Here is a 17,044-nt window from a genome sequence, read left to right on the forward strand (position 1 = left end):
TCCCATCCCATCCAGGGCTCGAGTGCATGTATGTGGGTGAGAAAACGCGGGCGGGGGGAGCGGTAAGAGGGACGGACGGCGGGCTTCGGCTGCGCACCAATCGCGAGCCCGGCGGCGTCCAGAGCCGCGCCGAGACAGGCTGTCACTAACGCACGTGATCCGGGCCGTTTTCAGGCTTTGGCGGAATCGAAGCGAGTTTTTTTCCCCCCACGAAGAGGTTTTTTGCAAGCCCGGACAACAAAAGGAAGGAGTTGTGGAGAGAGGAGGACGAAGTACTGTAAAGGGAGAAGTTGTGGGAGGTGGACGAAAAGAGGGCGGCGGGGCGGGCGGGGAGGAGGAGGAGGGCAAGACGGACAAAGGGATGGAAAGGTTGGCGAGGACGGAGGAGAAGTATTTTTCCGGGTTGGAAAAATACAGCATTGAAAGAGAATAAAGGGTTGGGGGGGGGGAGGTAGGACTGAGGGATAGGCTGGAAAGGTTCCAGCTGTTTCTGATGTGGAGTAAACAGTTGGGCACGGAGAAGATTTCCCCCCCTCAATGTAATTCTTTAAAATTCTTTCTCAAAGGGATATTTCTGAGTTTAGCATACTGGATGGGAATAAGGAAATGCTGGTGGAAATACACATACACACATGTATATACATACATACATACATACATACATACATACATACATACATACATACACACACATTTATATATATGTATATTTTATCAGCATTTCCCTATTCCCATCTGTATTGTTATAAGTTTGGGTTTTCCCCCCATGTGATATTTTGAGTGTCTTTGCAATGTGTATGTGTGTGTGTGTGTGATTTTTGTCTCCTTTTTCATTATCAGCAAAAATATGTTAAGCACACATATACTGCTCAGAAAAATAAAGGGAACACTCAACTAACACATCCTAGATCTGAATGAATGAAATATTCTCATTGAATATTTCATTTGCACAACTATTCCATTCACACAACAGCATGTAAAGTTGACTGTCAATCAGTGTTGCTTCCTAAGTGTACAGTTTGATTTCCCAGAAGTTTGATTTACTTGAAGTTATATTCTGTTTTTTAAGTATTTCCTTTATTTTTTTGAGCAGTGTATATTGGAAGGGACCTTGTAGGTCATCAAGCAGGAGACCCTATATCAGGGATGGCGAACCTTTTTTCCCTCAGGTGCCAAAAGAGTGTATGTGCATGCTGTTGCACACGTGCAAGTACCCACACCCATAATTCAGTGCCCTCTGGAGGCCATAAACAGCCTGTTTCCCAACTTCTGGTGAGCCGAGTAGGCTCATGTTTCACCCTCCCCAGGCTCCAAAGGCTTCCCTGGTGCCTGGGGAGGGTAAAAACGCCTTCTCCTATCCTTCCCAGAGGCTCTCTGGAAGCCAAAAACGCTCTCCCAGAGCCTCTGTGTGAGCCAAAAATCAGCTGGCCAGCATACACATGCACCTTGGAGCTGATTTAGGGCAGCGGCTCACATGCCAGCGGATATGAGACTGCATACCATGTGTGGCCCCCGTGCCATAAGTTTGCCATTCGCTGCCCTATCCCTGCTGTCCTGCTTGGGTCTCTATGACCGAAGATGAAATTTGAGACTCTATGGATTATTTTTCATGTGGATCTGAAACTTGTGATTAATTGACTTTTCCTCATTTGAGGAGTTTGAGTGTTGTTTGTTTGTTTACCTTTTGCTACACACTGATTGTTACACTTGTACTGTTCGGGTCAACATGACCCGAACAGTTTTACAGGTCACTAATTATTTCTGCCTGCAAAATTTATTTGTTCTCCTGTGTACTTCATCTCATTATTCAAAAGGGTGCATATTGTAAAGTCATTTTTTATTACTGTGCCATGAAGTAAGCTAAAGTGTGCCATTGTGACAAAGCAGAATGAATGTTTGTTTAGGAGAGGGGGGGAGTATTCAGTGTCCTGTGTACTTTATAGGCTTTTATATTTTATGATTGGTATGTGTGTGTTGTATGGTTTTAAATTATGGGGTTTTATATGTTTTTTTCTTTTTTAATATTAGATTTGTTCCATTGTAATATTGTTTTTATTATTGTTGTGAGCCACCCTGAGTCTTCGGAGAGGGGCGGCATACAAATCTAATATATTATTATTATTATTATTATTATTATTATTATTATCATCATCATCTCAAAATGGTGGCTGTTTCACTGTCCCTAATATACAGCTTACTTAGTCAGTCATTTCTTTCACTTCAGAGAGAGAGGACACTGGTTTATGTCAGAGAGGACACTGAGGTGTGAATACACATCTTTTCCGGTATGTAACCTATAAACTATGTCTTTCTTTTCAAAATAATTCAATTCTATTGTTTAGATTGCCTATTGTAAAGTCATTTTTTATTACTGTGCCATGAAGTAAGCTAATGTGTGCCATTGTGACAAAGGAGAGTGAATGTTTGTTTAGGAGGGGATGTATTCTCACTGCTGTGATATATTGATTGCATGGATGAGCATTGAGTACAAATTTGAACAGGGTCTGTTTCAGGGCCCCATCACACACACACAGAGGCACCCTGCGATTGTGATGCTGCAACATCACAAACATGAGGCTCCAGTATCGCAAGCGTAGTGGTCACACTGCACTTTCTTCATCGCTGGGACAGCGATATATATTACAGTACAGTGATCCCCCGATTATCGCGACGGTTCCGTTCCAAGACCCCTCGCGATAATCGATATTTCGGGATGTAGTGGTGCGGAAGTAAAAACACCATCTGCGCATGCGCGCCCCTTTTTCCATGGCCGCACATGCGCAGATGGTGGAGTTTGCGTGTGGGCGGCGGGGAAGACCCGGGGAAGACCCAGGGAAGGTTCCTTCGGCCGCCCAACAGCTGATCTGCTCCGCAGCGCGGCAGCAGCGAGGAGCCGAAGATGGGGTTTCCCCGTTGCCCAGGCAACGGGGAAACCCCATCTTCGGCTCCTTGCTGCTGCCGCGCTGCCGAGCAGATCAGCTGCTGGGCTGCCGAAGGAACCTTCCCTGGGTGCCGCCCGCCGCTCGAGAGCAAGAGGGGGAGAGATAGAGAAAGAGTGAGAAGGAAAGAAAGAGATGAGAGAGGGAGGAAGAGAGTGTGAGAGAGGAAGAAGCAAGATAGTGTAAGAGATAGAGAAAGAAAGATGAGAAAGGAAGGGAGTGACGTCATCGGGTGGAAAAATCGCGATATAGCGTTTCGCAATGATCGGGATCGCGAAACTCGGGGGATCACTAATATATTTTTTGTTTGAAACTGGTTATAGATCTTTTTTGTTGTGAAACTGGTTATAGATCTTTTTTGTTGTGAAACTGGTTATAGATCTTTTTCTCTTTTATTGTTATTTATTTATATAGTTAGTTTTTCTTTATTATTATTTCATAGTGTTGACTCAAGTTGTGACTGTGCATAATTTCAAAATTTGGATAAAAATGTCTCGAAGACGTCTATTGACTGATGCTGAATTGGAAGAGCTTGTCAACACCTCTGATTCAGAAGATGATATTCCAGATGAAAATGTGTCCGAAGAGGAGGACCACATAAGTGATTGGGAAAGCAATGATGAAAATTCTGATTCTGAAGTGGAATATGAAGAAGAACATGATACCCAGACAACTAGTCAGATGCAAGAAATCCATTCTAAAAACAAGGATTTAATTTGGAATTTGCAGCCTAGTCACGCTGATGGATTGCCCACTGAAAATATCATAAAAGCTACTACTGGTCCTACTACGTACGCTATATCAAGAATATCTGATATAAGGTCAGCATTTGCATTGTTCCTAAATACGACTATCCTGAATATTCTAATACAAATGACAAACATTGAGGGACAGCAAGTTTATGGTGATAAATGGCACAAATTAGATGTGACAGCACTAAATGCTTATATTGGTTTACTTCTTTTAGCAGGAGTGTACAAATCTTATGGTGAAGCTACTAAAAGTTTGTGGAATCCTGAAACCGGTCGCCACATATTTAGAGCTACAATGTCTCTTGAAAGGTTTCATGAGATTTCTAGAGTATTAAGGTTTGATAATAAAACAGATCGAAGTGAAAGAAGAGCTAAAGATAAACTAGCCCCTATTAGAACTGTTTGGAATAAATGGGTAGAGATTCTGCCGCAATTATATAATGTTGGTGAAGCTATAACTGTCGATCAACAACTGTTGGGATTCCGAGGTTGGTGCCCGTTCAGGCAATACATACCGAGTAAGCCTGCAAAGTACGTCATCAAGGTATGGACACTGTGTGACAGTAAAAGTTCATACGTTCAAAATGCTCAAGTGTATACAGGAAGAAACCCTGGAGAAAGACCTGAAAAAAATCAGGGTATGCAAGTTGTTCTTGATTTGACTCATGCGCTAAAAGGACAGAATGTCACATGTGGCAGCTTTTTCACATCCTACCAACTGGGCCAGATGTTGCAAAAACGACACCTTACCATGCTTGGTTCTATAAGGAAAAACGACCCAGAACTGCCGCAAGGTATCCTTAGTAAAAGAGAAGTGTATAGTTCTACTTTTTACTTTAATGGAGATACAACAGTTGTGTCTTACGTTCCCCCCAAAAATAAACAGGTAATTCTAATGAGCACAATGCACCATGACAATGCAATAAGTAATCGAGAAGACAAAAAGCCGGACATGATATTAGATTATAATGCCACGAAAGGGGCAGTTAATACACTAGAACAAGCAATATCAACATACACGTGCAAATGCAAAACTAATCGTTGGCCAATGATAATGTTTTACAACATTCTGGATGTTTCGGCATACAACGCATTTGTTTTATGGAGAGAAATCGACCCCAATTGGAACAGAAGTAAGCTGCATAAAAGACGAATGTTTATTGAAGAATTAGGAAAATCCCTAGTTAGGCCGTATATCGAAACCAGAAAAGTAAACCCCAGAATTGAAGGAGCAGCCGCCATTTTGAAGAGCGTCCAGCAGCATGCTCAAAAAAGAGACTCCGCGGCCTCCACCAGCACAGCTACCAGCCAAAAAAGGAGGAGATGTAGATTCTGTCCATCTTCTTGTGACAATAAAACAAATGTGACATGTGCCGGGTGTGCAAAATATGTTTGTAAAGGACATGTGTTTCATTATTGTGCTCAATGTAAAAATGAATGAACTTGTTCAAGCTTTTTATAGATAAAAAAAGAAAAACTGATGTTTTCGTTATTTTTCATTTGTTGTTTTATAAAATATGTTAAGACAAAGTTATGCTTGGCTAGATTTAAAGTTATAGTAAATTAAAATAAGCATGTTTGTTATTTGTGTGCAGAATTGTATAAAGCGAACATAATTGCAAACAGCTCTTGTAACCTTTTTTTGAAAAAATAAATAAAAATGAAGTTTTAATTTCATTTTTCATTTGTTTATGATCAACCATGTTCACATACAGTTCAATAATGAAATAGGTATTCAAAAAAAACTACAGTAGCTAAAATCAACATTTTGATAGATCGGGTCTTATTGTAAATACGAATAGTACAGCAGGGACCATGTCCTGACAAATGGCAGTCCAATCTCCCCTTGAAAGTCTCAAGTGTTGGCGCGCTCACAACCTCCATAGGCAAGCTATTCCATTGGCTGATCGCTCTCACCATAAGAAAGTTAAAGGGACACCTCTTTAAATGTACATAATTTATGCTACCATCAGAGGCCCAGCTATATCACAGCATTGTTTCTTAAAGACAGGTACTCAAGAAATGTCTCTTTGATATAACCATCTTAATCACAGACTTACTTTCTGAGATAGATAAGACTGCCTCTTCCTTGTTCTCTTTCAATAGCTAGTTGAGGTTATGAACATTTTAACAACTTGTGATTAGATCATTTAAGGTCACTCTGACATTTGACTACATGTCTTTTAATCCTCAGTTTCTTGGTTTTATATTAAACTAATCTCTTTAGGTAGAGGGCATAATTTACACTGAACAATTTAACATAAGTTTAGTAAATTTATAAGTGCAAATGTGGAAAGGCTTGTACATCTCTATGTGAACATTCTAACACTTTTGTTTAAACACTGTCCTTTCCTTCTGCTTATGCACAAATACCAGCAGGGACTGTTAGTCCTTGAAAGAATAATTGCAGCTCGATACGCCCTGACTTTTGGTGGCCTTTGTCCTATCTTTAAAAGGGCTATATCATTTGGGACACAGCTGTGCAGTGCTAAGATGTGGGAGTTTTTAAAAACACAAATGAATACTAGAGAGCCCTTGAGATATTATATTTATCTATGCAGAAACCCAGGGTAGGAGGTGTGAGCTTAGCATTTGAACATTGAATTGCAACTGGAATGTAATATCTATCTTGAAACACAAGAAATGCAGAAAAGGTGGCTTCTCACTTTAGAACAATGGTAGGTTGACCAGAAGAGAGAATTGATGAAAGAACAAGCCAAGATGCCCAAAGCTTGTTGTTTGGTTATAGAAATCTTTCATTTGCACTAACTGATTTTATAATGATTACTTTTATATATTTGTTGTTTTTATTGATTGTGGTATGGTGCCTAGAGTCCCTTATGTGAAATGGCCGCCCTAATAATAATTGAAAAAGTTGGAAGGGACCTTGAAGGTCTTCTAGTCCAACCCCCTGCTTAGACACTATTTCAGACAAATGGTTATCCCCACATCATCTTAAAAATTTCCAGTGTTGGGGCATTCACAACTTCTGGAGGCAAGTTGTTCCACTGATTAACTGTTCTGACTGTCAGGAAATTTCTCCTTATTTCTAAATTACTTCCCTCCTTGTTTAGTTTCCACCCATTGCTTCTTGTTCTACCCTCAGGTGCTTTGGAGAACAATTTATGTGGAGAACAGACAATTTAAGTTTCCTCTTGGAAATCCGAATTTTAGATTTGTCCCAATATATTTTGAGGGAATTTTGCTTCCCATAATCAATAAAGGCTTAGAAAGTATTTGAGTCTCGATCTTGAATGAGAGGATAAAACTATATCACCTGCATGCAGCATCAAGTATGGTCTTCTACAGCCAAAGGAAGGGAAGTAGTTTTTCTTGCAGTTTAGAAATTATGGCAGGTCATTAAGATAGATGTTAAATAGCATTGAGGTGAAAATTCAGCCCTGACATGTATCCTCATTCATAGGGATAATGTTTCTAAGAACACCACCATTACAACATCTTATTTGCAATTAACTATTTTTGTACAGAGCTCTGTCTTTGTGCAGAGATTAGAAGGACTAATCTCTTGTCAATAGCATTTTGTTGAGCTTTTGTCAGACTTTGGATTTAGGGGAAGTAAAATATAGCCCTCGGCCCATGGAGGTAGCAGTTACTCTACTGGAGGACTGCAATATTTTTCTGCAATGTGAGATAGCCAGAAATACAGAGTGGAGTGCCATTTCCTGAAGGCAGTTTGGGCTTTTGTGACTAATGATCTTTCCCCCCAGAAATGATGTTAATTTATTATTTAGAAATCTGGACACAGTTTCCTACATTAAATTTATAGTCTACAGTTTGCAGCATTCATTGGAGACTCTTTTCTGTAGATTGGGCATATTATATAGTATCCCTGAGTTTGTAAAAATTGTAAACAGCACGGCAAGTCAAAATACTCATAGATCACGTTTTGTCTGGTAAAATCAAGGGGAATTTAGAGGGAACGCCCAAGAGCTTTCCCTAATCTAAAATGTTGAACAAAGAAACAGTTTCAGTTAGAAGAGCTCAAAGGAGAGAATTCATAGTATTAAAATCCTTGTGGTTGATATCAAAAGTCTTCTTGAAAAAAATAAGAGTTTGAAAATGATCCTGCAAATAACTATTGCAATATTGTAATTCAAAGTAGGAATGATTATTCGAAGAGACAGCAAGTAATTTGTACCAGGTGTCTTTAGTTTTTTGAGATTTGTAACATTTTCAGTGTTACCAAAATCTTATAAACGTTTTTTTAATTGAAAGCAATTAAGTGGAAGATAAGGAGGATTGTATAAATGATATGAAATATTGGTTTCTCTTAACTGCTTTCTAAAAAAAAAAAAGAGACACACATTTATATGGTTTATTACCGACACACTTCACGTTCTTGTTTGTTGTTGGATTATAAATGTTAGAGCCTTCAAGCTGTAAACTTTTAATTAGAAAAGAGAGTTTATCATAACCTTTTATGACATCCTAAGAATTTCGACTCTCAGTTATAATAGTTACTAATTTAAGAGAATTTAAATGGGTCAGCAAAAATTGATCTGGCAACCATTTAAGTTTGACTACATTTTGTTGGTGCTAGTTAATTACCAAGGTAAATCCATTTAGTTATTGTTAGAGAATAGCTGGGATTTAAAAGATATGTTTGTAGAGACTAATGATCTAGGTCAGTTAAAAACATTGAATTAAAGTCCTAGAAGTTTTGGTACCAGGCTGTTCTACAGCCTCTCTTGGATAACTCTGCAATCAACTTGTAGGTGATTGCAGACTTGACCTTTGATAAGATGGGCAGCCAATAAAATAGACAGGCAGGCAGACTCAATTACACCTAAAATTTATGCAGATGCAATTGAGAGTGACCAAGAATAGCCTTAAATGATAAGAAAAGGATGTTATCTCTGCCTTCTGTCCAAACAATGCCTCTTGGTAAAAAGCTTTCACTGTTGGCGTTTTCCCCACTCCATTCTTTCAATTTAAAGGGAAGAGGCGTGATCACCATACTTAGCCTCATCCCCCTTCTTGTGTGCTTATGCATACATCTCACTGGCCTTTAAGGAAGCCCAAATCTCTCAAAGAACAGCATGTCCTGTATGAGTACACATTGTTACAGAGAAGGATCAATCCAGTGCTTTGCAGTTCAAAAATTTCCTTGCTATGGCAGAACATTATCAGCTGTATAAGAGATTATATTCACTTACCTTTCCTATTGGTTCACAAATCCATGCACACGCATCCTGTCTGGATACAGCAGTCCTTCCACACCTGCGCTTTCCTCTCGCACGTGCCTTCCAAACATGCGCCTGGCATCCAAAACGTGGCTAAATAGGAGAGCATTACTTCTGGGCGGGTGGCCAGACCCACCCACAATCTCCACTACCGATTCAGTCCGAACTGTCTGAAAATAATAACAACAATAATAATAATGATAATGGCAATAATAGGAATAATAATAACAACAACAACAACAACAACAACAACAACAACAGAGAGACAGACAGACAGAGTGGAAGAACAGATAGAATAATGGAAGGGACCTTGGAGGTCTTTTAGTCCAATACCTTGCTTAGGCAGGAAACCCTACACTACTTCAGACAAATAGTAATCCAATATCTTCTTTAAAACTTTCCAGTGTTGGAGCATTCACAACTTCTGGAGGAAAGTTATTTCACTGATTAATTGTTCCAACTGTCAAGAAATTTCTCCTTAATTGTAAATTGTTTCTTTCCATGTTTAGTTTCCACCCACTGCTTCTTGTTCTACCCTCAGGTGCTTTGGAGAATAGCTTGACTGCCTTTTTTTTGAGATATTGGAACACTGCTATCATGTCTGCCCTTGTCCTTTTTTTCATTAAACTAGAAAAGAAGGAGTAGGGGAGACATGATATCACCATTGCAGTTTATAGCAAGATCACAAATCAAAGAGATAAGGAGACATATTGAAAGCATCATTTGTGGGTGATTTACAATTAATTTCAATTCTTTGGGGGAGTTGCTACCTGTGCTGAGCCTTTCTGATTTGAGTTTTGATTTTAATGAGCAAGGGAGTTTGTAATACGATTGCTGGCAATTCCTATCCTGTTAACATTTCTCTTTTGTTGAGATCAAGCCATTCAATATAGTTTTTTAAGATTGTAAAAAGTTAACGCCCCACCCCTCTCCTAGAAGAATGAAATACTTTGAGAAATATTTTTAAAAGGCAGAATATTATATTTGCCCTAAAAGAGAAATAGAAATCTTAAAGGAAACAGAAGTTCAGAGCCACACTTCCCTGCCCCCAAGCAGATACTAAGATGAGGCCAACTTTTAGAAATGCAGATTGGGTAATTCATTCAAGACAGGCTATTTTGAACAAAGGAAGAACTGGGTAGAATGGTAGGATCAACCTTCACTCAAGATTCAAACCAGGAAAGCCATTAAGACACAATAGGAATGGCCCAACACCTTTTCAGGACACAAACCTCCTCATTGCATCATCTCAGAAAGTCTAGGCTTCAATGAAATTTACTGTATATTTTTCGGAGTATAAGACCTACCCCCCCCCCCAAAAAAGAGGCTGAAAATTTGAGTGCATCTTTTACTCCAAATGTAGCTTTTCCAAAGCTTTTTTATCCCCAGGTGCTAACTATCTTTTCCGGCTTGCAGGATTTTTTTCTTTCCTACTCCCTCCAAAGAAGGTTTTTTTCTAGCCCTAATATTTGCAGGCTTCTTTGCTACTTCCTGCAAAAAAAGGTTTTTTTCAGCCCTAAAGAGGTGCTAACAATCTTCCCAGCTTGCAGGATTTTTTCATTGCTACTCCAAAGAAGGTTTTTTCCCCACCCCTAAGTCTTTGCAGGATTTTTAAAATTGCCACTCCCTCTGAAGATGAATTTTTTTCAGCCCTAATCGGGATAAAATGATGTGCTGCAGCTGACCAGATTAAGGACGGTACTCTGATGAATACCTGGTAGGTAGATCCCCCCCCCACCTATTTTCCTTCCCCCAAACTAAAGTGCGTCTTATATCTGGTATGTCTTATACTCTGCAAAATGTGGTAATTCAGATGACCTAAAATGTTAGCTATGACCCCTATATGGTCCTCTGGGAGTTTGATAAACAATAGAATATATTTCTTGCACAAGAAAAGTAAGCTCAAGGACCAAGAGAGGGTATACATACCTGTTCTGCCGGGCTCTCTGATAGGAGCCTCCTGAAAATTCAAGAGTACAAATTTCAGACACACACAGGTTTGAAAATTCAAAACAATGTTCTTTATCACAAAAGTCAAAATAAACTAAGCACTCTTTTTGTATTGCAAAGAGCACTCTTCCCAAAACAACCTAGTAGTCTGTACAATTTCCCTTAAGCAGTCATTAAGTACTTAGCCAGCAGCTGTGAAGAAACTTCACACCCCTTCTTCTTCCAACGAAGTGAGACACACACACACACACACACACACACACACACACACACATTGCTCTGCTTTGTTTTCCAAGGCGTGAAAAAGCAACAAAGTCCAGAAAACACAGGATTCCTGACGAACTCCGATCAGATATTCTTCCACAACGGCCAAACCCACATGCTGCTATTTATAGCAGCAGCCCTAATTACTGGAGCCCCACCCAAACACAGGTGGCCTCCCTTATTTCCTGTAATATGTTCTTACTTGGTCTCTTCTACACATAATTATGCGCTTGCGTGGGTCCAAAATGTCATCATCTGAAGCAATAGAAGATAAGGAAGATTGACTGCCTTGGCTGTGTGCCAAGCCCTCCTCTGCCGAGTCACTCCCTCCTCCTTCTTCGTCCGAGGAAACTAAACTCTGAACTGATTCTGTCGGCAATAACACAGGCCTGTGACATGTTGAAGTTTCCCCTGCATCCACCTCCCCAGTCCCTCGGGCAGGAGCTGGGCCAGAGCCAACCACAACACATACCTCTCACTCCTCACTCTATGTGGTCAACTGCCCAGAAGAACCCGAAACCCATGTGGTCCTGTCCATCAATAAACCATCTTTCCAATCAGCCTCCATGTTTCCAGTGTCTTTCTCCCCCACTTGGAACGGAACTCAATGAATATTTCTACCAACAAGATAGAAATATTAAGTTGAGTCAACTCCTAATGTTTACATAAACTCATCAATGGAGCCCTTTTAGCAGCTGTATCAAAATATTTTGCAACTGCTTTCTTCCAGGATTTTAAAAATGTCTATTTCTGGCCTCCAGGTCTAAAACACCCTGATAGACTTCTTTCTACGCTGTAACCTGATTTGATCCTGCTTGTACTCAGGTTGCAACAGGTTAGTATTAGAGCCAGAGACAAAAATGCACACAGTGTGTCTTTGTTGATAGAATAACAAAAAAACAAAACAAAGAAAAAGAACAGCTTTACCCAATGATAATTTAGTATCCATTTTATACATCTTTCTTGAATAATTGCTTGCGGCTGTTGTAATAATCCTGCTAAAGAACCATTAAAAGGCTCAATCCAGATATTACTCACAAACAGCAAGGTCATTGTTATAGATGACTTACTCCCCACTAGTGGTGAGACGCTTCCGGTTCAGAACGGTTCTAAGAACTGGTAGCACTGGTGGCTGGTGGGCGGGATGCTTCTGCGCATGAGTAGATACGTCATGCATGCACGTGAGTGCACACTATTTTGCATTTTCCATAATCACGGTGTTTCAGATACTAGGTATATAATACTACAGCAAAGTTGTATGAAAGAATGAAATAGTTAACATCGGCTATGCCTTCACCTTGATTTGATTCTGATCTGCATCCAGAGAGACTCTCGAAAATTCCAAATTTGCAGCATGGAGATAATCTTGGTTTCACAGGATTCATAGAGGCCTTGATTGCAGCCCTTTGTAAACATAAATCTTGCTCTCTTCCCTGATTATCATGATCGTTTTGCTGAATAAGCCTTGTTAAGAATGTCGGTCGGAGACAAACTAAGAAGGAGATTTCTAAAATACTAGACAGCACAGTATCAACAATAGAGATCTTCAAATTTCTAGGTTTTATCAAATCTCAAGACCTAAAATGGATGTCTAACATCAAAAACATCATCAAAAAAGCACAACAAAGAATGTTCTTTCTACACCAACTCAGGAAGCTCAAACTGCCCAGGGAGCTGCTGATACAGTTCTACAGAGGAATCATTGAGTCTGTCATCTGCACCTCTATAACTGTCTGGTTTGATTCTGCAACCCAACAAGAACAACACAGACTTCAGAAGATAAATCAGAACTGCAGAAAAAATAATTGCTGCCACCCTGCCTTCCATTGAGGACCTGTATACTGCACGAGTCAAAAAGAGGACGGGGAAAGTATTTACTGACCCCTTGCATCCTGGACGTAAATTGTTTCAACTTCTGCCCTCAAAACAATATTATAGAGCCCTGCACACCTAGACAATTAGACACAAGAACATTTCCCCCCGAATGCCATCACTCTGCTAAACAAATAATTCCCTCAACATTTACCAAGGCTGTATTACTATTAGTCTTCTCTTCAAGAAGAGAAGGAAAAATTAAAACAAGGTTCCGCCCGCTTCCATTCAGTTCAGAAAAATATGAAGTCTCTGGGCTAATGCCCAGAACACGCCTAGCAATGCCATTTTGTACTATTAAAACAATTTGATTAGAATAGAACAAGGGTATCACACTCGATTTCATTGAGGGCCGCATCAGGGTTATGACTAACTTTGGGGGTCCGGGTGGGCATAGACAGGGTAGGCTATGTCCAGCTTGATGTCATATATGTCGTCATCATTTTGAGTTAGAGACTTTGAATAGTAGAATAGTACTGTCTGCGGCAATTAGCGAGGGGTGGTTGCATGAGAGGGAAAAATTCTAGCCACAACAAATCCTTTCCAGAGATTCAAGGTCATCTTTTATTCAGCACCAGCTGGAAGTACACGGGAGGCTCATGGATGTTATAATTTACTTTTGGGTGTGGGGACAAGGGGTGAACCTTAACCTAGGTAGGAAAACTTACTATTGGGTTGACTATAGTTTGTAACCAACATGTCAATAAATTGGGACTTGGAAGAAGGCCAAGGTCTAGACCAGTGATGGCGAACCTTTTTTCCCGTGGGTGCTGAAAGTGTTTGCACGTGCGCTGTTGTGCATGTGCGAGTGCCCACATCCATAATTCAATGCCTGGGAAGGGTAAAAACGGCCTACCCCTCTCCGTGGAGGGCAGAAATGGCCCATTTCCCAAATTCTGGTGGGCCTTGTAGGACTGTTTTTTGCCCTCCACAGGCTTTAGTTTAGAGGGTTCCCTGGAGAGGGCAAAAATGCCCTCCCCCATTCCCCCAGATGCCCTCTGTAAGCCGAAAATGCCCTCCCATAGTCTCCGTGTGAGCCAAAAATCAACTGGTCGGGATGCATATGCAACTTGGAGCTGAGCTAGGGCAATGGCCTGTGTGCTAGCAGATATGGCTCTGTGTGCCACTTGTGGCACCCATGCCATAGGTTCGCCATGATTGGTCTAGACTCTGATTTATGTGTTGGATGTTATTTGGAATGCTGTCAAGGGGTAACCTGAATGCTGTGCCAGAGAAAATGGGCTCCCAAACTGTTCTGTCGGGCTCTCTGGTAGAATCCTCCCAAAAATTCACAGGTACAAATTTCAGACACACACACACGTTTGAAAATTCAAAACAATGTTCTTTACAATGAAAATTCACTTAAATTAAGCCCTCTTTTGGTGTAGCAAAGAGCACTCGTCTCCAACCAAACTGGTAATTTGTACAAGTCCCTTATCAGTTCTGTGATACTTAGCTTGCAGCTGTGAGGCAATTCACAGTCCTTCTTTCACAAAGTGAAACACACTTTCCTCTGGTTTAGTTTCAAAGCGGGGGGAAATCAGCACACAAGTCAAAGTCAGTAAAGCAGTCACGAAACACAAGGATCAGATAATCCTCCACAATGGCCAAACCCACAGGCTTCTCTTTATAGCAGCCTCACTAATTACCACAGCCCCACACAACCACAGGTGGCCTCATTTTCTTTGATAATAATCTCTCAGTTGTTGTTGCCTATGCATCATTCTCTGCACGCGTGGCTGTATCATTAACTCTTGTTCCGAATCCAAGGAGGAGCTAGATAATTGATCTCCTTCTGAACTGTCTGCCACACTCTCCTCCTCCCTGTCACTCATGTCTTCTTGGTCAGAGGAGCCCTCATCAGCAGATTCCACCAGGGGCAAAACAGGCCTGCAGCATGTGGATGTCTCCCAGGAGCTGGGCCAGAGCTAACCACAACAGGAGATGGTGGGGTGCCAGCATGCAACCCCAGAAATGCCCAGTTGGGAAGCCACAGCCAGCCCAATCTAGTCACAGTAGGCCAAGCCACCCTGTATTCTTCTGCATTCATTTCTCGATCTATACAGCACCTATTATAAGCACTCTTTTTTATGACCCTCGCCTTGAAATTCTGCTTCGGTATGAAATGTTTCAATATCTAATAAAAAGGGGAAGAATTTGCCTTCGCTGTCATTAGGCTTAGCAATTCACATTTTCCCCACTAACGTAAGAGCCCGACTCAATTAAGTAGCTGTCAGAGGCAATTCATTTGATTTTCAACATTTATACATTCCATAAATACTGTACTTTATTTAACTCAGTCTCACCCAAGCTACAGCATTTAGCTGTAGCAAGCAGTCAGTAAGGCTTCTATTGTTCAGGGGCAAAACAGGCCTGCAGCATGTGGATGTCTCCCCCACATCCACAGTCCTTGGGGCAGGAGCTGGGCCAGAGCTAACCACAACACAAACTATGGTTTCAGCTGCAACAGTCTCTTGTGGACCTCTGCCAGTTTGGAAAGGCTGCATTCGGCCCTCCTGGCCTCCATTTTCACTGGTAGAGGCAGCGTGGGCCGGTCCCTCATTGTTTCTAGGGTGACTTCATGGGCCAGATCTAAGCATCCCGTGAGCCAAATCTGGCCCCTCGGCCTTGAGTTTGACGCCCCTAAAAAAGAGCTAGGAAACCTTCCACTACAAGCTGTTTTAAATTTAAACTCTCACTAGCTCGGGCCAGCAGGGCCAACAACGCAAAGAATTGTGGAAATTGTTGTACTTCATTACTGCTGATTTATAGTACTTTTTTTCCCCAATCAAGGGCCCTCCAGCTGCCCTGAACAATAGAAGCCTTACTGACTGCTTGCTACAGCTAAATGCTGTAGCTTGGGTGAGACTGAGTTAAATAAAGTACAGTATTTATGGAATGTATAAATGTTGAAAATCAAATGAATTGCCTCTGACAGCTACTTAATTGAGTCGGGCTCTTACGTTAGTGGGGAAAATGTGAATTGCTAAGCCTAATGACAGCGAAGGCAAATTCTTCCCCTTTTTATTAGATATTGAAACATTTCATACCGAAGCAGAATTTCAAGGCGAGGGTCATAAAAAAGAGTGCTTATAATAGGTGCTGTATAGATCGAGAAATGAATGCAGAAGAATACAGGGTGGCTTGGCCTACTGTGACTAGATTGGGCTGGCTGTGGCTTCCCAACTGGGCATTTCTGGGGTTGCATGCTGGCACCCCACCATCTCCTGTTGTGGTTAGCTCTGGCCCAGCTCCTGGGAGACATCCACATGCTGCAGGCCTGTTTTGCCCCTGGTGGAATCTGCTCATGAAGGCTCCTCTGACCAAGAAGACATGAGTGACAGGGAAGAGGAGAGTGTGGCAGACAGCTCAGAAGGAGATCAATTATCTAGCTCCTCCTCGGATTCAGAACAAGAGTTAATGATACAGCCACGCATGCGGAGAGCGATGCATAGGCAGCAACAACTGAGAGATTATTATCAAAGAAAATGAGGCCACCTGTGGTTGTGTGGGGCTGTGGTAATTAGTGAGGCTGCTATAAATGGCAGCCTGTGGGTTTGGCCATTGAGGAGGATTATCTGATCCTTGTGTTTCATGACTGCTTTACTGACTTTGACCTTTTGTGTGCTGATTTTTCCCCGCTTTGAAACTAAACCAGAGCAAAGTGTGTTTCACTTTGTGAAAGAAGGACTGTGAATTGCCTCACGGCTGCAAGCTAAGTATCACAGAACTGATAAGGGACTTGTACAAATTACCAGTTTGTTTGGAGACAAGTGCTCTTTGCTATCCCAAAAGAGGGCTTAGTTTAAGTGAATTTTCATTGTAAAGAACATTGTTTTGAATTTTCAAACGTGTATGTGTCTGAAATTTGTATCTGTGCATTTTTGGGAGGATTCTACCAGAGAGCTCGACAGAACATCTCCAAGGCAGGTACAGGGCAGCCAAAAAGGCAGAAATGGGAACGGATAAAATGGATGGAAGGAATTGAAGGCGGTTCCTTATTTTACTGAGGTTCAGGACTAGGGAGGTTAGTTCAGTGCAGCACAGTGAAATGTAGCAGCCG

The 17,044-nt window shown here is 41.2% G+C and overlaps 1 protein-coding gene across 3 annotated transcripts in view; it reads left to right on the plus strand.

The window, feature by feature from the left end:
* Positions 1–123: 123 nt before the first annotated feature.
* The window catches only part of NDUFAF6 (NADH:ubiquinone oxidoreductase complex assembly factor 6), a 92,724-nt gene continuing 75,803 nt past the window's right edge, over positions 124–17,044 (plus strand). Inside the window, exons 1-3 of one of the 3 annotated variants that reach the window (XM_070748044.1) lie at positions 124–272; positions 2,225–2,285; positions 3,382–5,368. In XM_070748044.1, the coding sequence (XP_070604145.1) occupies positions 3,429–5,132 (1,704 nt within the window). In that variant the 5' untranslated portion in view covers positions 124–272; positions 2,225–2,285; positions 3,382–3,428 and the 3' untranslated portion in view covers positions 5,133–5,368. Of the gene's footprint in view, positions 273–2,224; positions 2,286–3,381; positions 5,369–17,044 lie in introns of those variants that run through there. The other 2 variants (XM_070748046.1, XM_070748048.1) reach the window with 2 other exon arrangements.

The sequence above is a fragment of the Erythrolamprus reginae genome, chromosome 3 (assembly GCF_031021105.1).
Source record: "Erythrolamprus reginae isolate rEryReg1 chromosome 3, rEryReg1.hap1, whole genome shotgun sequence".
NCBI lineage: Eukaryota > Metazoa > Chordata > Lepidosauria > Squamata > Dipsadidae > Erythrolamprus > Erythrolamprus reginae.